Raw genomic sequence first — 25,899 nt, 5'->3', positions numbered from 1 at the left:
AATATTGTCTACCTCCTCCCATATCCTATTCTATCAGGGTCTGACTTGGATCAGACCATCATGGATAATCATGGGTTACTGATGAGAACTGAATCCCTGCTGGCTTGTTAGCTAGCAAGGTGACCAGGACTTGTGGGGAAGATAAATAGTAGATGTAACAGGGCTCACAACACCTGAGCATTCATTTCATATCAGTGAACAGTTATCAAACATCTATTATATTATAGGCACTGTGCTAGGTACAAAAGTGAATAATAGTAGGTAGTCTTCATATTTCAAGCAGTGAACTATCCTGGGAGAATTAGTAGGAAATCAGCCCTGGGATTTCTTTGGAAGGAATGATGCTAAAGCTGAAACTCCAGTACTTTGGCCACTTCATGTGAAGAGTTGACTCATTGGAAAAGACTCTGATGCTGGGAGGGATTGGGGGCAGGAGGAGAAGGGGACAACAGAGGATGAGTTGGCTGGATGGCATCACTGACTCGATGGACGTGAGTCTGAGTGAACTCCTGGAATTGGTGATGGACAGGGAGGCCTGGTGTGCTGCGATTCATGGGGTCTCAAAGAGTCAGACACGACCGAGCGACTGAACTGAACTGAATGGCACCTCAATGCAACCAGATTTTTCCTTTTCTGTGTATCATGTTCCTCTTCTAGACAAATGTTCAGGATTTGAAAAAATGAGAGCACAATGGTCTATTATAGAGATTCTTAACCCTGCTTGGGTGCACACCTGAAGCATCTGGAGGTTGGGTGGCTTTCAACAATAGTTCTCAAGCAGTAGTGTGCATCTGGATCACTTGAAGGTTTTGTTCAAAGCTCAGTTCCTGGTCCCAGAGTTTAAGAAGCAGATTCTCTGGAGATGCTGGCTCCTCCAGTTACTCTCTGAGACCAACAGTTTCAAAATATAGAAATTTCCAGGTTCCATCAGCAGACTGATTCAACTGGTGTGGGTATGGGAACCTGGCATTGATCATTTAACAACTCCCTACCGGTCCCTGGACTGCCCTGGTGGCTCAGCAGTAAAGAATCTACCTGCGATCCAGGAAACTCAAGAGAAAGAGTTCCATCCCTGGATTGGGAAGATCCCCTGGGGAAGGAAATGGCAACCCACTCCAGTATTCTTGCCTGGGAAATCCCGTGGACAGAGAAGTCTGTTGGGCTACAGTCCATGGGGTCGCAAGAGTCGGACATGACTTAGAAGACTAAACCACCACCACCACCCATCCCCCATTGCAATGTGTATCCAAGGCTGAGAACCACTGTTCCACTGGAAAGACAACCTATTGGGTAGGCTGGTTTCCTGTTACTAAAAGTGTGGGACCCAGTGAGTCTACATATTACTCTGGGTCAATTATAATATAATTCTTTGGTATTTAAATAAATTAGTAAGTGAGTTAATAAATAAATTGACTGAAAAAACCCACCCCTGCGATTTTGATTCAAACTAATTTGGCTGCCTTTTTTGGAAAGGCCTTTCCAGCTGTTCCCTGGGTATTTTGCAATGCCACGGTAGAAAAGTTATATGTAAAGCTCCCAGAGATCTTCGGAGGAAAGACCTTAAGGAAATGGGTCAATTTGAATCCCATCTGCCCCTTCCTTGGGCCCCCTTGGCCTCGTCTAGCCCTTGCAATTCCAGCAAGTGAGCTGGGCATGCTCAGTGGGCAAGGTCGGGTTTGGGGGTGCAACCGGGAAGCCTGCTGCTCTGCTGCCCGGGCTCTCCCCTCCCCCCACCTGTAGGAGGCTGGGCCAGAGGAGCGGGTGCTCAGCATCCCACCCCCTGATGCTTGGACTTGGTCTTCCCTGCAGGTCTCCTCGCCGACATTCAGACAGGGGTCAGGAGGCCGGGAGCGCCTCCAGAGCACCCGGGTCGGGGGTTGGGGTGGGGGGAGCCGGGGCAAGGCTTTGGGCTCTGTCGGCCGGTCCCAGGGGTCCTACAGCCTCCCAGACGCGTCTCTAGGCCCAAGGAAGCCTGCCTGCCGAGTAGGGGAAGCCAGTTTCAGGCCGGAAACAAGAAATCAGGTATGCCAGCCCCGCCGGCGTGCAGGCGGACGAGTGTCTCCTGTCTCCCAGGCAGGTGGAGAGAGCGACCCGCAAGGGGGAGGGCAGAGGAAATCGGACACCTCCACCGTCTTCTCCGGGCCTAGCCCAGATGAGGTTGGGCCGAAGGTCTGGAGTGTGGCCAGGCGAGGACGTAGGGTAGAACCCGCAGCTTGGGGCCAGGGCCAGGGATCCGCCGCGCCGCGGCCCTATCTGGCTGGCCCTGCGTCCCCCGAGTCCCCGTCTAGTCACGTTCACTGGGAGGCGGAGACCTTGATCGTTCTCTGCCTGCTGGTTCGCAACGCTTCCCCGCCCCCCGCCCCCCCGCCAACCCCCCTCCCCATCTCTTTCACGGCAGGGTCCCCCGCCTCCACTTCCGTATTTCCCTGCTGGGCCAGAGTGAGGTCTACCGCTGGATGTGGCGGCCGAGGCGCCGGGGCGGCCCTCGGGGCGGGGAGCGGGAGGAGCAAGTTGCTCGGGAGGCGGGGGCGCGGCGGCGCTGGGCGCGTCGGGTTACACTCGGCCTGCCTGCCCGGGGGTGACATCCCGGCGCGCCTCGCCGCGAGTACCTGGGCCGAGACTCTGATTCGGGGGAGGCAGACTCCGCCCCGGCCGGAGGAACCGGTGCTCCTGCCCTCTCTCCTCGTGCGAGAGGATCAATCTCAGGTGTGTGCTTCCTGGGAGACCCCCCCACCCGACCCCCACCCCCGCCCCCTGGTTATAGCGGGGAATGGTCCCTCTCTGACCCGATGGAGTCTGTGTTGGGGTGGGTGGCGGAATCTGGGGAAAGATTTAAAATTTTTCCCCACCGACAGAACGTGGGCTCGTTCCTATGGGGTTTAGCTATAATACATTTTGGCGGGTGGTAAGTGGTAGGAGTTTTGGGTGAGGGTTGGTATCTTATTGAAAGTTTGCTGCAAACTTTTGGTTTGTGGATGCCGCTCGTCTGATAAGATCTGTTGCTCCTCTCTCAAGCAAGAGAGGTAGAGATTCTAGAAGGGAACTGAGGCTACTTTGAGATCTTAGCTGCTGGAGTGTGACAGTTCTCGGAGGAAACAGGTTTACACTGATGAACTTGAAACAGCCCCCACTCCCCACGTAGTAACTTGCGAGTAAAAATAAGATTTGCAGGGTGCTTCGGCAGGAAGGTATAGCCCTGTGAATGAAGTGCTGATCTTAGCTCTTGGTCTCTAGACTGACTTCCACCTTCTGAAAAGGAGCCTTCGCTCCAGAAACTGTCCTCAGGAGTTCCGAAGTAATTTACAAACGCAAATTCTCACTATATCTTAGTGACAGGGGTCAATCCACATTATACAACACTATAAATATCATGGGAGGGGGTAGGGGCAGCTATAGGAATAGTAATTTGGTCGACTTTTATCCTTGTATGAATAGGTGGGTGATGGGAGAGTTCCACTGAGTTCTCATTGCTAAAAACAAAACTTAGAATTTTGCATATGTTCCCAAATTTAATAGAAGTGAAGTTCGTTTTGAAGGGTGGAGGGTAAGGGGAACCACCACATTGGGGCTGGGCACTTCCTGAGAACTGCTGACCATTCCATAGTGTGTGAGTGCCACAGTTCTTGCTGGCCACGGACTGGGACTGAGTGCTGGATGCCATTGCTCAAGGGGTATCATGTATAGTGATGGGGAGTCTTATGATGAGGATGTCGAAACCCTCCTGTGTTTCTCATAGGGGGATTATGTAAAATTACAACACTCCCTTGATATTTCCAAATCAACTCTTCAAATAATGCATCCGTACCTTAGTAATAATGGATAAAGATGGAATTTGGGGTTTGAGAACCAGCACTGTTGGAGCTGCCCATTCTTATATCTCACAGAGTCACTTTATTTTCAAAGGACATTGTGAGCAGTTTAAATACTCTGCTTCCTTCTCTCTCCTGATTTATTAAAAGATGCAGTGGTTTAGCTCAGTAATTGACGAGCGGGCCACAGTATTACCAGTGGTCAGTGTCCCGCCCCCCCTTTGTTTTTGTAACTATTTAATCCCATAGATATTTAGAATATTTGACTATTATTGTACATAAGAAAGATCAACAATTATAATTCTCAGATTATCCTGTTTGGGTATAAGTTTTCCGCTTTCATCACTAGAATATAAGTTCTATGAGAGGGCTTGGTCTGTCTCACACACCTTTGTATTTCTAATACCTAGAGTGATGACTAGCTTATGATGAAGGCTCAATGAATGTTTTCTCATTGAGTGACTGAACTGTGGGACAAACTCTAGCTGGATATAGTAGGGGAGAAAAACCCCAGACATTTTGGCCTTAGGTAAACTATTCAACTTCACTGAGCCTCAGTTGTCTTGCTGACAAAATGTAGGAATATGTGATATCATACAGGTAAAATAACTGCTGATGTTCCTGTAGTTAGTAGACTTCAAAATACTGCTTTCTTCTTTCTTACATATTTTACTTTTTTATATTCAAAAGAGGATCACTTGGGTAAAAAATGCAGTTAGTTGGATAATTTAGCTCTTAAATGTTGTGAATGAATTATCTAGGCTTTTCCCGCATAAATTTGGTGTGTCTGATGGAGGTGGGGGGAAGGGGAGGTTAATGGCAGCTATGGTTATGACAGAAGGGAAGCAGTTTCCAGATTATTATCTAATTTCTCCTCTTTATATTTTTAATGTGATAAAATTTCAGCTCAGGTTTTCCAAAACTTTATTCTTTCTTCTTGTCAACAGCCAGACTCACTAGGTTGTCGTAAGTGCATAAATAGCATTTTAGTAAGAGCATTAGAAATTGAATATCTGTAAAGCATGACTTCTTAAATGAAATTTTCTGTAGCTTTGTGTAGCATTACAAGTCCTAGGTAAAGAAAAAGTAATACAATTTTGTAAAGTTTAAAAAAAAAAAAAAAAGTGTGGTCATCCTGATTTTGAGAAGGTGAGAATTCATTCAACAAGGTAAAACATACAAACGCCAAACAGTTAGAGACCAACATAAGATCTTGCCTAGTCCATACCCCATGGTAGAATGTTGGCTGTAACTGTTGCGGTTATGGGCGGTTATGGCGGGAGAGGTTGACATGGGCTCAAGTAGTTGGAGACCGTTTTGTGGTGAAGAGAATGTCACTTCAGCAACAAAGAGACTTAGAGTTTCTTGAAGGTTACAGCAGATCATCTTTGTTTTAAGAATGTTTGCTATTTTGTACTTCAGTGTATTAAAAAACCAGCACAATCATATGCTTTCAAAAATAAACTTTCTATGGAAAAGCATATGGAAACCTACATTCTGTATGTGAACTACGTAATACTTTTCACCATGTCTCTGAAGTTTTAAAGCCCAGGATTCAAGTTAAAAATTAGAACTCTTCATTCTTGCCACTTCTAACATGCTTGCTTTAAAAAAAAAAAGTGTCAAATGGCCTTTCTGTTACTCTAGTCAGTTGTGTACAATAGGATATCGTTTTCATCTGAAGTTTCTGGGAAAATTATTAGTCATTAAGTTTGGGACTCCCACACTGGCTGATTTTAGATTGTTATTTTGGGGAATAAGGAGGGATGGAATGGAACTAAGATGGTGTAATGAAAGTGGGTTTAGATACTCTTTAAAATACTCAGGAAGTTCCATCAGGGCTCATCACCTAGAGTTAAGAAGGAAACTTGGAAGTTGTTTTATAGAGAAAGCAGAATGTAATAAAGGGCATGTTGTGTATTTCCTTATTTTATAGTTGTTGACATGATGGGAGAAAGAAATGTAGGAGGGAGAGATGATCAGATTCAATTCCAAGTGAGAGAGGCAAAGGCCAGTATGGCTACAAGCCAGGAAATCTCTAATAACTTCAGACCTCTTCCTGTATTACCTGACCAGAGATTGGTCTCAGGAGCATTTTAGGAAAAGGAAGAATGAGGAGCAGATGGTTTGAATACCTAAAGATGATTGTGGTCAGAGTTTGTCCAGAACTCTAATTTTGTGTCCTGACATGAATGTTTCTTTTTTCTTGTTTTCCAAAATTTTCCTCTTTTGCTGGCAGTTCTTACTAGTTCTTTGGGTTAAATATTTCTTCCTACATCATTTCTGTATTCTTGTTTTCCATTTTTCAGTTGGAAATTTTATGTTGATTCTTTCAAAATAAGATTTCTGATTCATGCAACAGACAAAACATGGTTTCTGATTTTAATTAGATCAAGTTCTGGTTCTATTAGTTTGCTAAAATTACTGGTAAAAATTAATTAAATTGTTGTTCTCCTAGGTAAAAATTTATTATGACAAAATGTGTTAACAAAACTTAATTACTTGGGGCTATCTTTTACTTTTTTCTGACAAAATGAAGTGATTACTAATGTACTTTATTCTGTAACAGTCAGACTATTAATGGATGAGCAACAACTGTTTCATTTAGATGTTTCTAGCCTCATATTCTTTAAATAGTGATATGTCTTCTGTGGAATTGCATATTTGATTATCCACCTATATGCTTCAAACTGTATGAATTATAACAGATAAACTGTTTCTGAAAATGAGATTTCTGGAAGCTACTACTGTCAAATGACATGGCCTATGAGTATGACTGTGGGTGGCACATGCTTAGAAAGCAGCATCACTTTGCCTTCTATGCACCAGCGATGGCTAAGTCTGGTTGGTTATTCACAATAGGAACAGAAGTTGATGTTCAAGGTAAACATTTTAGGAAAATTTTCATTAGGATTTTATGAGTTTCAATAAAACACAATAAACTTCTAAATGTATTTGGAAAGTGATAAAAACAGTCCGGCTCAGAGTACTAGGTTCTCAAAAGTTATTTTCCTTTTGTTTCTACTGAAGAAAGAAAGGAAGTTTTGTGTCACTCTGATAATAACCAAACTGCTTTGATCATGTCACTGCTTGCTCCACACTTCCGTGGGTCACTTTGCTCTGTTGCATTCAGTTCTAAATATTTGTCTTTGAATTCATGGGCCTTTCCAGTCTTGCCCCATTATTAAAGTTCTCTCTTCTCTGAAACAATGCGCAATTCCCTAGATGTGTTTTAATCCTCGTGCTGCCCCTAATGCTATTGCTCTTCCTTCCACTTCACCTGTTTGAAATCCTAGCAGTTCTTGAATGTTCTAACCAAAGGCTACCAGTTTGTGATGCTTTCCCTCCCTGCCCTAGTCAGAAGTGCTTTGTACATGTCCTAACCCCTTCAACTACTCTTTTAATGCCACTCCTTTACCCCTGTGTATGGTGATTATTTGAAAACATGCATCACTTCCTTTCATGCAGAAGGTCTTGCAGAGCAAGGGCTGGATCCTACACAATTTTATAGCCCTCACGTGCCCAACCCAAGTCCCTGCGTGTATTTGGAAAGGGGACACCTTTACCGGGGGACACCTAGTAAATAGTTGTTGAATTAGTGATTGACTCATAATTCACTCATCCCTTAATTACCAAGAGTAAGTGATAGATAGGAGTGGGGTGTGATTGGACAGCAGGTGACACACAGACAGATACATTTCAGCTAATGAGTTTAATGGAATTTTTAGCTTTTTCTCAGGCATCCTCTTTACACATTTTGGCAGTTTTTGTATCTAAAGGATTTTAGTTTTAGGAGCAGGAAAGGGAAATTGCTGAATTTGAACCAAAGTTATAAAAGCAATCTGTGAAGAACATCAGTGGAGGAATTTGCAAATGAGAAGGTCATATACTAACCACTGAAGAGTCACCTTTGTCAGAGCCCTTAGGGCTCCTTTCTCTTCACTAACTTCTCCCTTCTTCTCCACCTGCCCAACTAATCCAGTCTCTTTTAAGAAAGAGTCCAGAAATTTAATTTATAACAAGAAGATTGATAAAATTGTTTCTAGTTGCTAAGTCATGTCCGACTTTGTGACCCCATGGACTGTAGCCTACCAGGCTCCTCTGTCCATGGGAATTCTCCAGGGGAGAATACTGGAGTGGGTTGCCATTCCCTTCTCCAGGGGATCTTCCCAACTCAGGGATCGAACCTGCATCTTCTATATTGGCAGGCGGGTTCTTTACCACTTTACCAGGGGAGCCGATTGATAAAAATTTGCTTGTCACTATTTCCAAAGTCTCTGGATTCTAAGGGAACAAAACTTTGAAACCATTTATGTAGGATAGGTAGAAGGAGTTTTGGGCGGTAGTGTTTAGTTCTCTGCATCCCTGAAGTCATATTATAGCCACCTACCTGTGGCTTTGGTCGTTCTCTGCACCTGTCAGTATCTTCCTCTGTAAAATAAGGTGATAGAACTACATGAATTTAAAACCATAAAAGAGAGAGGTATTTTTATTTCTCTTGTCATGTCTTCCAAGGGGAAGCTCTTGTCATGTCTTCCAAGGGGAGAACACATGGGCTCTGTTCTCCACTGGACCTGGTTTAACTGTTCCTCTTATTTCCCGGAGTTTGGAATGTCCTTTCAGCCTTTTCAGATGTAGCATTCACAGTGGGAGGATATTACATTCCCTGTATCTCCCTCCTGGCTTGTGTGCATAGGATCTGTTAAAATAGATATCTTTTCACTTCTCTCTTTCATTGTCTTAGTCTTTCCCCTATCCAAGGAACTGTGATATTTATCTAAAAAAATATAGATTCACAGAATTTTAACATAGGAAGAGGGTTAAAGATCTAACCCAACCCTGTCTTTTTATTACTGATAATAAATAGTAATGGTAATGTTAAGTATCATTTGGAGCAATCACCCTTTTCTAGGCCCTATGCTAAGCACTTTGCACACATTATTTCATACATCAGCAGTGAACTCTGTTACATCAATAAGGAAACTGAGTTCCAAAGAACGTAAGTGACTCACTCAAAGCCACAGCAAAGTTCTGATCGGACAGAAACTCCCTTGAAAACTGTGTAAAGAAAATAATAGACTCAAGAGATAGTCCCGCTTACATTTCTGTAATATATTTCCTGCTTTTTTGCTACCTTGGATTCCCCTTCTCGACTCACTGAACTTTGCCTTTTGTACTTCCTAATAGTTGATGTTGTGGTTCAACAGTTTCCGCCAGTGATGCTAAACGTGTTCAGACATTGAATGCATAGCACAGTATGTCTTCCTGAGACAGTATTCCTTTTGACTTGCCTTCTGGGAATCGTGATGTTGTTCAGTCGCTAAGTTGTGTCTGACTCTTTGCGACCCCATGGACCACAGCATGCCAGGCTTCCCCTATCCTTCACTATCTCCTGGAATTTGTTCAGACTTGTGTCCATTGAATTGGTGATGCCATCCAAGCATTGCATCCTCTGTTGTCCCCTTCTCCTCCTGTGCTCAGTCCTTCCCAGCATCAGGGACATTATTAAAATACTTTTTAGTCTTAATGGCTGTGGAAACAACCTGCAACTTGATATCAGTCTGCTTTTTCTGCTTCTATGCCTGGGCTTGTGAAATGCTCTTAGGAAAATGAACACAGACGTGCAAACTGGAGGCACCCACAAATTTATGTTCTCCAGTTTTAGCCACAGGGCAGTTCTCTTATCTTTACCTGTTTCTAGACAGCTCCTTTTATGGTTTCCCCCCATAATTTTCCTGAACTTCCCATATTTTCTATTTTCTTTAAGCCTCTTACCCCACTGTGCATTTCCTTACCAGAAGATGATCGTTAGTGGTTAGAACAGACTAAACCGTTCTGACAGATCTGAAAATAGATAAAAGCACAGACACAGCAGACGTTTATTTCTCAATCATGTCATGTTCTTGGTTGGTGGATGACTTTCCTCTAATTGGTGACTCAGGCACCCTGGACCCTTTCATTTTGTGATTCTGCTGTCCCTTAGGGCTGTGTTTTCAACTGTCTTCAGCGTCTCTAAAAGAGAAGAAGCCTATTCACTCTCTAAATAGTTAGTCTTGAAATGAAGATAACAGTTCCACTCACGTAGCATCAGCCAGAAATTAGGTGCACAGTCACACTTATGAACGAAAGAGACTGGCAAGTGTAGTCTGGCTGGGAGAGGAAGAGACTGGGTTTTTGGTAAAAAGTTAGCTGTCTCCATTACAGTGTCCTTGCCTCCTGTTATACTGAGAACACAGAGATATCACATCCACTCTTAAAATTTTGTCCTCCTTTCCACATCTTCCCTGTATCTGAATCCATTAATTCTATCATTAACAACCAACTTAGAGTTTTCCAGAGTTTATGCTTTCCCCAATGTTCTGGATCCCCCATTTCTTCAGCTAGCTTACTCTGTGAAATTTCTCCATGTTCACTTGCCTTTTATTTTATTTTGTATTGTTATTATTATTGTTGTTTTTTCTAATTTTGGCCATGCCGAGGAGCATGCAGGATCTTAGTTCCCTGACCAGGGATTGAACCCATGGCCTCTGCACTGGCAGCACAGTGTCTTGACCACTGGACCTCCAGGGAAGTCCCTTACCTGCATTTTAAATATTTACAAGAATGTTCAGGATTCTCCCATCACAGTAGTAAAAAGACCAAAACCCCAAATTATTTGTTCCTCTGATCTGCCCTCCTCTCTTGCTTGTGCTCATTCTCTCCTTTCAAGCTACGCTTCCTGAAAGTGTTTTATGTTGTTTTTCTATCTCCTTATCTTCCATCCACTCCACAACTGTTGAAAATTTGGCTGTACCTCAGAAGAATCTGTTCTTTTTACAATTACTGGTGTCTTCCTGACTGGCAAATACATGGATCTTATTGCTTGAAACATTTGTGATTCTGCTGATTTCCTCTTTTGTGAAACGGAACTTTCACTAGGCTACCATGGCACTTGGTCCTCTGTTTGGACTAGTCCTTATGGGTCTCTTTGCAGGTCCTTCTGCTTGATATGTTGTAGTTCCCAGGGTCTGTTCTTAGTTCACTGTCTTCTTATTGTAGATTTTCTCTGTACTATCGAGTACATCTGTATATTTGCTTTCGATCATTTCAAGTCAGCATCCCCAACCAGACCTCTTCCCTGGGTTCAGACTATAGAGATTTCACTTGGATGTCCCACAATCCAGACAAGATTGATAATTCCTCTTCACCACTCTTCTCTCATGCTATTTATCCTCTCATTGAAGAGCGCCACTATCCTTTCTCCCATCTATATCACTAACTTATTTGTTATCAGTCACCTACGATATGCCAGGCATTTTTCTACAAATTAAAAGTATACTGGTATACAAAACAGATACAGTCTCTTCTCTGGTAGAGTTTGCATCTCTAGAGTTCTTGTGGCTGGACTAATAATAAAATTGACATAAGATATTAACAGGAGATAAATTTTAATTTGTGCATACAGAGGTCTCATTGAAATGGGACCTAAGAAGTGGCCAAAGCAGGCAGCTTTTATACTTTTTAGACAAAGAAACAATACATTTGTGAGAAATCAACAGGGCAAAGAAATTTAGGTTTTGATGCTCAATTAGTCAGGAACCTAAACGTTTGGGCCTGAGGTAGTACTAAAGAAGTAACAAGGTTTATTCACATAGGAATCTCTGCCCAAATTCCTATCTCTGTCCAAAAGGGTGTCCTACCTCTAGATGTAAGGAGTGTACCTTTCCTGAAAGCAAGAAATAAATACCTCATTAGATTTATTTATTTATTTTTTAGAGAGACAAAAGGGAGAGTTAGACTGTCCCTCTTGCATTCACCATTTCTTAAGTAACTTGAATCCAAAATAATCAATATGCCATTTTATATGTTCTGGGGATGGCCTGTCCTGAGCCCCAACAACATTCTAGCAGGTAGAGGAAAGAAATAATAATGATTAAATAAAGATGAGACATATGAGCTGATGGAAGCTATATGATTATTTTGAATTTGGATGGTTCGGGAAGGCCTCTGAGGAGCTGACATTTGAGCCCAGCTCTGAGTGAGCAGAAGCCTACTTGTATAGAGATGAGCTAAGCATTCCAGGCAGAGGAGACAGCTGGTGCCAAAACCCTAATTGTATTCTTGATGAATCTGATGGGCAGGAGAAGGTAAATATAGCCAAAACTTAGTGAGAGGGAGAGGTATTAGTTATTATTAGTTACATATACTAATACATATTAGTATATGTATTAGTTTCCTGTGGCTGTTAAACATACTACCACAAACTTGGTGGCTTAAAACAAGAGCAATGTATGCTGTCTTAGTTCAGGAGGCCAGAAGTCCAGTTACTATGCTCCCTTCTGAGGTGCTAAGGGAGAAGCTGTTCCTTGCTTCTTTTAGCTGCTCGTGGCTCCCAGCATTCGTCTTCATCTCTGTGGTCATACTGCCTTTCAAATCTCCCTCGGCTTCCTTCTTATAAGGATATATGGGATTGCATTTGGGGCCCACTCTGATAATTCAGGATAATCTCCCCACTTAAGAGCCTTTATTTAATCACATTTGCATAGTCTTTTTGTTGTTGTTGTTGTTGTTGTTGTTATGTAAGATAACTCATCGGTACCAGGATTTAGGATGTGACATCTTTTCCATGCCAATAGGGCCTTCCCTGGTGGCTCCCCTGCCAATGCAGGAGAAGCAGGTTCAATTCCTGGGTTGGGAAGATCCCATGGAGAAGAAGATGGCAACCCATTCCAGTATTCTTGCCTGGGAAATCCCATGGACAGAGGAGCCTGGCGGGCTACGGTCCATGGAGTCACAAGAGAGTTGGACATGACTTAGCAACTAAACAACAACAAATTCAACCTACCATAGCGTCCAAGAGAAGCTTTAAAAGGTAGGCAAGGGTCAGATCTTATAGAGCTGTACTAGCCGAGATAAAATATTTAGATTTCATTCTAAGGTTGTACAACCCATTGGAGGATTATGCATTGGTAAATGAAATATTATGGTTTTGCTATAAAACAGTGTCTCTCAACTTTTTTTTCCCATTATATCATTCCAAGAAGCAAAATTAAGTTGAAGTTAATTAATTAAAATTTTAAATTAATTTTTCTCTGCTGCTGCTGCTGCAGAGTTGCTTCAGTAGTGTCCGACTCTGTGCGACCCCATAGACAGCAACCCACCAGGCTCCTCTGTCCTCGGAATTCTCTAGGCAAGAGTCAAGAGTACTGGAGTGGGTTGCCAGTTCCTTCTCCAGCAAGAGTATATTCCTTAAATATTAAAAAATAAGATTTTGTTGGTCAAAGTCGAGCTTTGGAGGACAACACTCATGTAAGACTTTTCTTTGCCTCCCCCCATCCCCCAAGAACCAACTTTGTCTCTTGTAGGTATTACTGTTCCCACTGAGCATGGGTGCTATCCAAGACTGACCTGGGTGCACAAAGTGGATTGGATTGTGGTAGGTGGGAGAGGGAAGATTAGAAGCGGTACTCTAATTAAGAGACTATTTTAGTAGCCTAACTAAGGGATTACAGTTGTATAGACAAGCATGTGTTAAAGATGGAAAGAAGTGCATGGATTTAGGACTTATCTTTGCAGTTGAGTTAGTTGACTGAACTTTCTGACAGATTAATTATCTGGAGAGAGGAAACAGGAATCAAGACAAAAGCTTACATTTTTAAACTGAGCTACTGGACCATAAAACCAAGAAGGGGAGATTTGGGAGAGAAGCAATTTGTGTACTTGAAGGAAGCGGTAAGATGTTCTGTTTTGGCTGTGTTGAATTTGAGATGTTTCTTAGACATTCCTCTCGAGATGTCAGTTAGACAATCAGATAAATGGAATCTGGAGAGCTTAGGAGGGGTTTTGGCTGAAGATGAGGAGCAAAAAGTTATTTACATATAGGCTGTATTTGATGCTGGATGGAATTACCTGTGAAGAGTGTGCAGGTAGAGAAGAGGGCCATTGGAATACTGTATTATGTGAAAGAGAAGGAGTTGCCAGTGGATATGAGGGAAACCAGAAGAGTGTGGTATCCTTAAACTTAAGGACATTGCTGGTGGTGCAGAGGTTAAAATCCACCTCCCAATGTAGGGGACGTGGGTTCCATCCCTGGTCGGGGAACTAAGATCCCATACGCAGAGGAGTGACTAAACCCATGTCCCACAGCTACTGAGTCTGGTGCCACAGGGAAGTCCCAAAGCAAAAAAAAAGTTCAAAGTGTTTTTAAAAGGAGTGGTTAAAATGTTTTTCAAAAGTTTATAGGATTGAGTTGTGAAAGTAGAGACAGTGCATAGAGACAACTCTTTCAAGTAGTTGTGTCATGAAGAAAAGCAGAGCAATGGAAAAGTTCCTGGAAGGAGTTACTGACTAAGGCAGGGCTTCTTAGAACCAGAGAGTAATAGGATGAGTTTAAGTAGAGAGGCGATGATATTAATAGAATGATTAACTAGAGAGGAAAAACTAATGAAGGCAGGCGAGAGTGATACTAATGAAGGCAGGCAGTGGATACCTGCTGGAATATAATTCTTGAAGAGACAGGAAGGGAGATTTAGGGACAAGTGAAGAGATTGGTTTTCACTAGGATCAGGGACATTTCATTCAGGAAAGGATGAATGAAGAAAGGAAGGAAGCTCTGCAGAGAGAATGTATAGAGAGGCTGAAAGGTCTGTTTGGGTGGTGGGAAGATGAAGTTCTTACCTCATGGGTTGCACTTTCCCAATGATGTGTGATGAGGATGTGGTGGGAAAAGAGCTGATGTGAAATGGCTATTTTGAAACATCCTAGGAAATGAAATAATAGGATTGCTGGTCAATATGTATTGCCCATTAGAGACCTGTAGCCACAAATTTAACTGAGCTAGTTGTAGATGCAGTTTTTTTCTCCAGGCAGTTTCTTTAGCTGTTTAGGTAGAGGTGTGGAGCAGGCAGATAGTTGGGCTTAATCAACTTGAGGATTTGCCTGGTAAGTTAGAAGCAGAAAGAGAGGAGCAAGGGAGTTAAGGGTACTTTCAAGGGAAAGTTTACAATGATGGACCTTGACCATAAGCTGGACAGAAAAGGAAGAGAGTATGTAACTTGGTAGTGGAAATTGCCAATGGATTGGAAAACCAGGTAATGCCAAGAAGATGTTGGAATGGAAATACCAGAGTAGATAAGCTGGAAAAAGAGGAGGTATTCACATGTAAGATGCTGGAAGCTGAAGTCTCAGAGCTGGTGCAAGTAATAATAATGCTAAAATGAAAGGTTATGACAATGAGAGCAGGTGGCTCAGGCAAGGTAAAAGAGAACACTCTCAGAGGTGAAGGGCTTTAGGAACTGGGACCTCCTTGTATATATGGGAGACAGAAGACATGAAGACAGTTAGGAGCTTGGGAGGGGAAAGAGCCAGGTGCTTACGTAATCAGCAAATGAAAAGAAACAGCAGTAGATGGGTAGATGGCAGCAAGGAGGGATGAAGGGTGGTAAGTCTAATGACATGAACTTCAAAACAGGTAAGAGAGGATCGAGAGAGGATTTGAGAGAGGATCGAGGAGAAATTGGAAGATAAATGGGGAGACACTAGATCTTCTGGCTGGGAGATTTGCAGAATGGAAGCAGGAGTCTAACTTAAAGTATTTACAACTAAAATGGAATGGGTACTACAGGTACAGATCTTTAGCCTGGGCAGGAGTCCTGGGAGCCTTCTGTGAACCTGGACATTAACATTTTAGTCACTTAATCAAAGGAAGTTCCCAGGAAAGGGGCTAGTTATCACCTGGTTCAGGGGTGTTTTGGTATTTTAGCAGCAGTACAGCCATCCCTGTTTATACTGGCTGAACAGTAGACTTAAATATGTGAGTATAAACAACCTCCCCTTGAGGGATGCTGTGAAAGCAGCGTTAGTAGGCTTCAGCCTTCAAAATTCAGATTAAATCTTGCTTTCTCCATGTTTTCAGGATATTACCTGGCGAAAGAACATCTGGAGAAGAAATGGATAGATTTTGAGTTCTAGAGGGCTTAACTGGGAAGGAGGGAGGGCTGAGGAGGTGAGAAATGGGGCAGATTGGGCTTCTGGTGATGACTGAGGTAAAGGGGATTAAAGAACATGCTGGGACCAGTGCCAGTGATGTCCTAGAAGAAGCTTGGTGCAGACCTCTGGCAGCTCCTGTTGAAGTGGTGGCCAAGGGTGAACAAAAGCCTCCTTGGAGTATCTGTAGCCCTAGGGCATCTCCTGTTGGCTTGGTGGCCAGTTGGAGTATAAAACCCTCCTAGGGGACTGCTCTTAAGTGGCCAGAAGCATCAGGTGCTCTGAGGGTCTGTTCTCAGCCAAAATGATGGTGCAACCCCTGGGGAAGATACTTTCTCCTATTTGGCAGAAGCTAAGGAGTGCTGCTTCTGGGGACCACCATCAGAGTCCAGAGTATTTAGACTCTGCTCTCTGCTCTGTTGTCACTGGCTTAGTACAGACCTGTAGAAGTCTGTGTCAGGGTGTTTACAACCAGTCTCTTGATTTCCCTTCTCCCAGATGCATGTCCTTTTAGTTTATCTCCTAGCACTGCTTCTGGGAATGGGAGGGTGGGCTTTTAAATTTAAATGTGATTCTATCATGCCTATTAGGAATATTGTAAGGATTAACATAATGTGCATCAACTAACCAGCGCAGTCCTTGTAACGCAGTATGCAGCCAAGAATATGCCTAAAAGCCTTCACTGGTGATCTATTGTTTACTGGACAAAGGACTTGCAATTGTAGGTAACATCTCCTTGCCTGCCTGTTCAGTCTCCTCACTGCCTCACTTATGACCGTTGTATACCAGGCATACGTTTCACACCTCCTTGTTCTTGAAAATGCAGTACTCATTCATACAGTCATGACTTCCCTCACATTCCCTTGGATCTGTTGAACCTTCAACATTCGAGTCGATTATTGCTTTCTCTACAAATCTGCCCTGATGATGTTTCCTACCTCCTCTTAACCCCATATGTAATTACTCCCCTAGCCCCTACTCCAAATTTTACTTGTATCACTTGTTTGTTTTAGAATACTCTTCTCGAAGTAATAAATTCCTTAAAAACAGAAACTATTCATCTTTGTTTACTCACAGTCTAACACCGTAGGTGCTGGATGAATATGTTGAATAAATGAAAATCAAGTACATGTTTAAGTTTTCATATTGCCTTTCTGTTATGAAACATAAATTATATTTTGTACACATTCTTTTTCTTTACTAGTGGAGGCAAATTTTTTGATGAGGTAGACAATGCAGAAGAAAATCGGTAACCAGGTAGTTAGTATGGGAGGCAGACTTAGACCTGTGTTCTTTTTTTTTTACCAAGTGACTTTTGTTTATTTTGTTCACCATTGTCATTGTTTTATGTTGAGTTGTAATCATTTACTTTTCCAGTTATACCCCCAAGGGAATACAAACATCAAACAAATGTGGGTTTCTGGTGTTGGTTAGGTATGCTTGAGTGGGCAGCTTGCAGGTCCTGCTTACAGTTGCAGGATTGGTGTGTGGACTTGGTGTTAACATGCTCATTTCCTTTTAGGTCTCTTCAGACCTTGGTTTCCTTGATCCTACATAGATGAACTGATCAATTATACCTAATAAAGAATGACATCAGCAATCAGAGTCTGGTCAGAGAAGGGTGGGGAGAGCAAATGTGAGATGAGGTGGCAGGAGTGGGTCACTCCTGGCTGTCGGTGGATTGGGAGTGGTGGTGAGAGGGCGAGGATGGGTTGGGGGTGGTGGAGGAGTCTGTGGGGAGCAGAGGGGATTGTGTGGACATGGGTAAAGGTGGTTTGGGGGACACAATAGACTACTGGCTAGTGGTTGGCGTGCATTCCTCACCCTATCTGAACTAAAAATAAATACCAGGAAATATTGTGAAGAGAGGACAAAAAAAAAAAAAAAAACCAACAGTCTTAGGGCTCAAAGTTGTCACAGTGACTTGGGTTAACTCAGGACACAAACCTTACATCAAGTCTCTCATGGGGACTGTTTTCAATCTGCTGACTAATTGAGGTACTAGAGATAGGCTAGGAACAATTGATCCTGTGTGATCAGAGTCTGACCTAAAGTGAAGAGTCTGCTGTCTCCCTGTGACCTCTGGGACAGGTAACCTGTGGCCTAGAGTGAGGTCTGTATTAGAGGAGGGGCTTTACTGGATTTTTATTTTTGATAGAACACTCCACAAATCACAGTATCCATTCTGTGGGAGCCCACTGTAGTTATTATGTATGAGCAATGGGAGCTGTTGCCGCAGATATATTTTTATATCTTATTTGTGTGCCTGCTCAGTCACTCAGTTGTGTCCGGCTCTCTGCAACCCTGTGGGCTGTAGCCCGCCAGGCTCCTTTGTCCGTGGGATTTCCCAAGCAAGAATACTGGAGTGGGTTTCCATTTCCTTCTCTAGGGGTACACCTTACTTACATTATCTCAAATCCTCAATATAAGTTGTGAACTAGATGAGATTTTATGTATGAGAGGATGGAAACTCACAGTCACACCACTAGTAAGTGACTGAGTTGGAATTCAGTCCAGGGGTGTCTCTGATGACCTCTACACTGCCTGCCTCCCACAGGGAATGGTCTGTTGACTGGTCAGTGGTGGTGTCTGAATTTGCCAAGAACAGCACCTTGTGATGAGAACAATCCCAGCCGTGCCTAGAGAAGTGGCTGTGTTCCTGTGTATAAGCGCTGAATTATCACAGGGCAGGCACAGGGAGAGAGTGTTGGCCTTCATCTCGGATGGTCTGTCCTTTCTCCATGTACCTGTGGGCTTCCTTCAGGGCTGGCACAGTGGAGGGGCCCCCTGAGTGTATTGTTGGCTGAAGCGTTTCTGTGTTTATGGAGTTGAAGCCTGAGGAACTCTAAATTCCAGTAAGTTCGATCAGCTTTGCAGTCACTAGTTTGATTAGTTGTTGGGATTTTGGATGTTGTGTTAAACTTTAAATCCCCGAGACAATATAATGTGAAATTAACCATATATGCACAACTAGTTCAGGGGTAGTTTAATTCAGGCTTAAATAGTTAATTGTGTCCAATGCTTGAGGCACATTCATCCTAGGTAGGGTAGAGACTGTACTTCAGAATGAAGCAGATAATTCTGTGATATTTTGTAGTTCTTATTCCAAGATTTGTAATAAATTCTACAGGCGAACTATCCTTTTCCTTTCTTTGTGTGGGTCTTTTACTCTGTCTAGTTCATTAGAGGTGAGAAAAGTTGTGTAACAGTAAAATCACTCAAGTAGTGGTCAGATTGTAGGGGATTTAGTCAAATGTCAGCTATCTGTCTGCACTGTGCTCTTCAGAGTCCTTATTTTTTTTTCCACTTTTCTCTCACTTGCATATTCACACACTAGATTGGTTCTTTTTTCTTATTACAAGAATAACACATGCTCATTTTAGAAATTTAAAAAATAATACACATAAAGAAGATAATAAAAATGACTTTCAGCCCTTCCATTCAAAGATGAGATTTTAAACATTTTCGGATGTGTCTTTCTAGCCTTCGCGCGTGTGTGTGTACACACATATGCTTTAAAACAGAAACACACAGATACTATTTTATCTACTTTTGTTCTCTTCATGATTAATTTTCTACTGCCTGGTACCCCATCTCTATGTAGAGTATAATTAACCCAAAAAGAATGAATTCCTAAGCCGTCAAGAAATTTTAGAATGTGTAACTTATTTAAGACTGTCCACCAATTTCTAGACCTTTATAATTATTACCAGCATAAAAATGTTGCTTTTCAAGTCTGAATGGGTTAAGAGGATTGCAGTCATTTGGACCCAGTGAGTGACCTATGCTTGTGGTCCAGTTTAGATGGGAAAAATGTCAGGAGGCTCTGGGGAGCAGAAGGCCAGGGTTATGGGATCTCGCAATACCTCAAAAAAGGAACTGTCCAGATGATCTCCATCTCTTATGTGAGGACTTTGAAAGGACAGGTGGCTTTGTTGAGGCTGAGATTGTCACGGGGTAGAGGTCTGGCTCTGGTTGCTGACTGCCTGTCCTGTGATGCTGTAGAGCCTTAGGAGACAGCCTGAGAAGCAAACCATGCTTCTGGCCACCGCCAAACTAATGACTAAGGAGATGGGTGCAAGTGCGGTGGGTGAGGTCATGCCTGGAGGTCGCTGTGTTGATGTCGGAGGCTGGAGTTTGGGGAGGCTGGAGTTTTAGGAGACCTATTCGAAATGCCATTTTGGAAGTCAGTTTTGTAAGTCTTGACAGCCTCGTGGTAAGATCACAGGCTCAAACTATGGGCTAAATTTTTTGGATTAACTTGGGGTTTCACTTCACATTATCTCAAAACTTACGGTTGAGAAGAGGCTGTTTAGTATAAATTGCTAATGTGCTCTGCTGATTTCCATCAGTTGTGTGCTTTGACTGACAACAGTGTGAGCCTAGCCACTGGGGTCTGGTGAATTACATGTGCTCAGCCAGAGTGTTTCTTGAGCTGGAATTGAAATGCATGGCCCTTTAGTTTCCAGTATGATGCCGACACTCAGGCAATTGACTTTTGCTCTTCAGTTTCCAGCAGGGGGAAAATTATGAAATAAAATGGGGAGAGGCCAGGCATCTTCAAGATTCATACCCATAAATATAAATAACCATAATTAATCATATGCAGTCTCTCTTGTCTATTACGTCTATACTCAGTGTGTCAGTTAAGTTTCACACAGCTCCTTAATGCCCTGCTGTGCAGTTGGTGGGGAATATTCTAAGTTCCTCAGCGTGTTGAGATGTGACGTGGGCTTCTTTTCCAATATGAGTTCAAAATCAGTTCAAGATATAATGAGTTGTGAGGGGGAAAGTCACCTGCAACATACCCTAGCCCTAGGGGGAAGAGAAGTATAAAAAAGACTTCTGCTGTTGATGTTTGAGAGCTCTCTCAGTTGACACTCTCTGTTCTTTGTTAACCACCTTGTTAGACTGAATGGGCTGGAACAGTCTTTCAAGTGTGTTGAGTTCAACAGATATTTATATTCAAGATTATCACTGAAGTGTTTGTTTTCCTATTTTTGATTGTGGTTTACAGTTTTTACTATTTTCTTATGTGATTTATTAATTCTTCCCCCATCTCTCCCTATTACATCCTTTTTTCGTTCTTTAACCTGCTTATTATGAACAGGGCTAATGGTGTCCTCAAGAATAAGCAACTGCTGTTACTCTTATTTCCTTGGGGAGCATCCTCTATGCTGTAGCTAGGATCCATCTTCTTTCCTTCCTCTGTCTGTATAAATTCCATCATATCATTGCATTGATTAGGACCTTCCACTGATTTTTGTGTCTCTATCGTGTCAGAAGAAACACCTTGCTGGAAGGAAGTCATATGTGATTTGGCACCTGTCTGGCTCCCTGACCTGATCTGGAACCCACTGCCTGGATCATTCACAGCGTTGCCCCCGCAGTGGCCTTTCAGTGTCCAAGAGAGGCCAAGCTTACACACCCTGTGTGTCTTTGCATGTCTGTCCCCTCTGTGTGGAAGGCCCTTCTCTTAAGGCTCTATGCGGTAGCTCTTCCTCTTCGATTATATTTGTGCCAAATAACCTGCAGGGACATTCTGTCTAAAGTAGATCCCACCTACTCACAGACTTAGAGAATGCGTTTATGGTTGCTGTGGGGGAAAGATGAGGTAAAGGGATAGTTAGGGAAAAAATAGCTTTTTAACTTCAAAATGTTGATGCCAATTGAGTTAACTCAGCCTTATTCATTATTTTTGTCATCAAATACAAGGAAAATGTACCAATTCTTTCAAAAGCTATAGTAGCAATTGCATTATAGACGTCATTAAAAATGCATTTTAGGAAATACTTGTTGAAGATAAGTTAGTGGACGTGTACACGCTGCTATATTTTAAATGGATAACCAACAAGGACCTATTGAATAGCATGTGAAACTCTTCTCAATGTTACATAGCAGCCTGGATAGGAGGGCAGTTCAAGGGAGAATGGATACATGTATATATATGGCTGAGTCTCTTCCTTTGCTGTTCACCTGAAACTGTCACAACACTGTTAATCAGCTGTCCCCCAATACAAAATAAGAAGTTGAAAAAAATTATGTAGATCCCCAAGTCACTCTCCGACCTAATCATATTCTTCATAGCACTTATCAAAATATTCAGTTTTTAGATGTGTTTATAGGTTTCTCCCAATCCATGGGAGCAGAAAAATTTCTAGCCCCCCTAGAGCAGTGCTGAGGATGTAGCAGACATTCAGTCAGTCCCAGTCAAATCCATGTTGTGGGAATGAACACCTCTCTTTTCACCTTTCTTAGTTGGGCAATTCCTTCAGTGACACTGTCCTGAGAATTTGTTGAACTCTTGCTTTCGTTATTTTCTTAGAGTGTACAGTTTTTATTTTTCCCATACCAATGTTAGGTGTGTTTTTCATAAACCAGTTTCCATCAACGAATTTTGAAGTTTTTTAGGAGTGGCAGATAGCTTCTTTTTTGGCCCATTTATCTGTACACTTTTCTTTAAATCCAAGAGAGCACAAAGATTCCAGTTGTTTCTAGAGCAGAAGCACACAGTTTTGCCATATTTTTTTTTTCAGTATATGCAATGTGAATTTGTTCAGATGAGGCAGAATTGAAATAAGAGTTTTCTTTCTCTTATCTTGGACTATGTATTTGTATATGGTTTGAGATTCTTAATCTTCATGAGAGACTTGTGTGGTTCATTTCATCCACACTGTGTACTGCAAACTTCAAACATTAATCTGGTAAGATCCCCTGAGCTAGAACAAAGGAAGGAAGCAGGAAAAAGCCCTTGAATAGAAAGATAGAGCCAGCATATTGAAAATACAAGCACTAGAATGCTAATAAGTTGCTCCTTTTGCCTTGCTCAGAGTTATTCATTTGTATTTTAAATACGGGTTTAGCTAACTTGGCTGTCGCTTTTCTGACCATGGTGGCAACAAGTTAGAAGTGAGCTGGAGAGCTCAAAGATCAAAAGGGAAAATTACCATCAGCTTGAAAGTTTGGAAGAAACAGGAAAACTTTATAAAGCAGATACAAGTAGAATTTAAATGGGAACAGTTAGTGGTTTGGAGCCACTGAGTAAAGTAATAGTATTCAACTGTTCCTGAGGACATTGCCCTAGGAGCATAGTCTACATAGTTCCTAAGGATGGCTCCAAGTCATCAATAATTGAATTCTTATTTAATATTCTTAAGAAGACAAAGTGTGATCTGTATTTCTGAAATATTTAAATTCAGAACAGTTAGGCATTTTATTAAAAAAAAAAAAAACTGTGAGCTCACATTCAAATGTGAGCTCTTGGAAGGGGGAATTTTGTTGTTTGTCCTCGGGTGTATGTTCAGTGCCTGGTACATGTTAAATGATCAGCAAATAATTATTGGATGAAAGAATGAATGCAAGCCTTAAGCATCCCACAATGCTAAAAAAATAAAACATTAACATAGCACCAACTTTAATGCAGAAAGTCTCCACCCGCTCTCCCCACCCCCTTCCCGCGCGCCTATTGAATGAAGAAAAACCATAAAATAATACAAATTTAAAGTTAAAATAGATCTGTACATTTTCTGAAGATGCTTCATTTATAGCTGGAGTGATGATCAGCAAATTCAAATGATTTGCCTGAAATCACAAAGCAAGTAAATGGTATAGACAGAATTACACAGCAAGTCTCCTTAGTCTCTCCTTCTAGAATATCCATTGGTGATTTTCTTTTTTAACTTGGTATTTCAAGAATTAAAAGAATATAGTGGTTTTTGGAATGTGTGTACATCTTTTTTTTGGGGGGGGGGAGGGTGACAGTTTTAGCAAGAATATTGAGTAAGAACCCTTGATTTTCTGTGCATTTTGTTTAAAATTTAGACTGTCAGATGCTAGGGTATTAGCTGTGTAGTGTTGGTACACAGTATCTCATGCTTAATGACTAGGCTTGTTTATGATCTGGTCCTTGAAAACTTTCCATTTCGGGTATGTGCCAGTTCTTTTAAAGAAGAAAAGAAAAATCTAAAAAAGAGAGGCTTGATGAGGACGCCTCATTCAAGTGAGGAGAATAAAATCTTATGACCAAGACTGTTTTAGCCAAGATGACTGGGATGGAAATACAGCTTTGTTTATTACTTCTGCATAGATGAAAGCTCTACTATCTTTTCTTCTCCTTTTTTGAGGGGTCAGGGGATAGAGCATTTACAAAATGTTCTATGATTTGCATTCCATACTTTTGAAAGAAATGGTTAGAAATATGAATTAGTGCAATCTCTACTGTTGTCTGATTCTTATTTCCTTAAGGGTGAGATTTTTAAGGAGTGTCATTGCTAAGCTAAATAATATATGATTATTTCAAGGTATTGCATCTTAGATTTTCTTTGCATCTCTTCTTTTTGTGTGTAATTTGACCCTTTGTTGATAGTTAGATTTATACATGTAATAGATTATTAGATATGTAGGGGAGTGAATTTTAAATGCAAATTTCAGCAGGCTGTAGTGGAAGAAAAGGTTACAGGATGTAAAAAGTGGTTAGCTTTATTTCCTGGGAATCTTCTCCAGTTTAAGAAAGCAGAATAACTGGTCTCTCCACCCCATATACTCTTTGGTCTCTGTTTTAACTCTCAGTCATGGCTTATGTATTGATAGAGCTGTAATAGAGCTGTAATTAAATTTAGAACTTTTTTTTTGCAATGTAAGTAAATTAAATTAGCTGAAATTATTGTGCTATAACTAATTATCATAAAACTTATGTCATATTTTATGAGCTCAGGATTTCATAAATTATCTCCAACAAGTATTTCCTAAAATGCATTTTTAATGACGTCTATAATGCAATTGCTACTATAGCTTTTGAAAGAATTGGCACATTTTCCTTGTATTCGATGACAAAAATAATGAATAAGGCTGAGTTAACTCAATTGGCATCAACATTTTGAAGTTAAAAAGCTATTTTTTCAAAGTTTTGTTTGTGCTTGTAACATTTGAAGATAGATGCTCAAACCTTCTACATCTGTGCTATTAAAAAAAAAAAGACTTAGGAATAATGATCTTAAGTTTCTTTAAGATTTTTTTGAGTCTTAGAAAAATGCCTGTTTTTAATAGATGGCTTTTTCTAATTAATAATGCTATATTTCTTTCTTTTTTTTTTTTTAAATTTTAAAAGCCAGAACATTTATTCTGCGACTAATCGTTGAAATCCTTAAGATGAACTGGATGCTGCAACAGCCGCTCGCTTGGGTTTAGGTGTTGTTCCTTCACGGAATCCATGCCTGAATCTGCGGTATACAATTTTTAGGTGCCTCATTCGACCAGTCCCGGTGGTATTTCGTCTTTTAGCTTTAGCACTCCAATTATACTTTCTCTTTCGCTTGGCAGGGTAGCCACACTTGCCACACTTCTGAAGGTGGTAGGCCTTAGAGCCACGGCGGCGGCACAGCGTGTGCGTCTTATTCCGACGCTTTCCAAACGATGACGCTCCCTTCGTCATCTTGCTTCTGCCGCCCAGACCAAAGAGCTATATTTCTTAAAAATATTTGCTATTGGGTAACAACGAAATATATCTCTGAGTAAGATCCAAAATCTCTTTTTCTGAACGTGCTAAATTAATTGAAATTTTCTTAGGATATATTTCTTTTGATTAAAGTTCTTTATCACCTATATGTGTTAAGTGAAAGTGCAAGTTGCTCAGTCGTGTCCGACTTTTTCTGACTATATAGTCCATGGAATTCTCCAGGCCAGAATACTGGAGTGGGTAGCATTTCCCTTCTCCAGGGGAATCTTCCCAACCCAGGGATTGAACCCAAGTCTCCCGCATTGCAGGCATATTCTTTAACAGCTGAGCCTCCAGGGAAGCCCTAGAATACTGGAGTGGGTAGCCTATCCTTTCTCCAGGGGATCTTCCTGATCCAGGAATCCAACCAGGTCTCCTGCATTGCAGGAGGATTCTTTACCAACTGAGCAATCAGGGAAGCCCTATATGTGTTAAAAACTGCCTCATTTGAATCACAGTGCCTGTGCACTATTTTAGGATATCTAAAACATTTTTAATAAAGTACATTTATTTATAAGGTGAAATAGATGTTTTCTTATGAGATGTTTTAGGGTGTGTAATCAACAGCCATGATTGTGATTACTTCATAAACGGTTATGTTTATAATAAATCTGGTTGAGAGGCTTGATGATA

General features: G+C 41.6%; 2 protein-coding genes across 3 annotated transcripts in view; one reads left to right on the top strand and one right to left on the bottom strand.

Moving 5' to 3' along the window:
* Nucleotides 1–1,909: 1,909 nt before the first annotated feature.
* GPD2 (glycerol-3-phosphate dehydrogenase 2) overlaps nt 1,910–25,899 on the top strand; it is a 149,685-nt gene continuing 125,695 nt past the window's right edge. Inside the window, exon 1 of one of the 2 annotated variants that reach the window (XM_006067554.4) lies at nt 1,910–2,022. The gene's annotated coding sequence lies outside the window, so the exon portion shown is untranslated. Of the gene's footprint in view, nt 2,023–2,539; nt 2,707–25,899 lie in introns of those variants that run through there. The other variant, XM_025276382.3, reaches the window with a different exon arrangement.
* On the bottom strand, nt 24,869–25,203 carry LOC102405670 (60S ribosomal protein L37-like). Its single transcript, XM_044935132.2, has one exon. The coding sequence runs from the start codon at nt 25,201–25,203 to the stop codon at nt 24,916–24,918; it is 288 nt and encodes a 95-aa protein (XP_044791067.2). The 3' UTR covers nt 24,869–24,915.

The sequence above is a fragment of the Bubalus bubalis genome, chromosome 2, assembly GCF_019923935.1.
Source record: "Bubalus bubalis isolate 160015118507 breed Murrah chromosome 2, NDDB_SH_1, whole genome shotgun sequence".
In the NCBI taxonomy this organism is placed as follows: Eukaryota; Metazoa; Chordata; class Mammalia; order Artiodactyla; family Bovidae; genus Bubalus; species Bubalus bubalis.
This window is presented reverse-complemented; position numbering and strand designations above follow the sequence as displayed.

Excerpts from the sequence above, each read along its gene's own strand:
- LOC102405670 (XM_044935132.2), bottom strand. The coding sequence starts at position 25,203 with ATGACGAAGGGAGCGTCATCGTTTGGAAAGCGTCGGAATAAGACGCAC.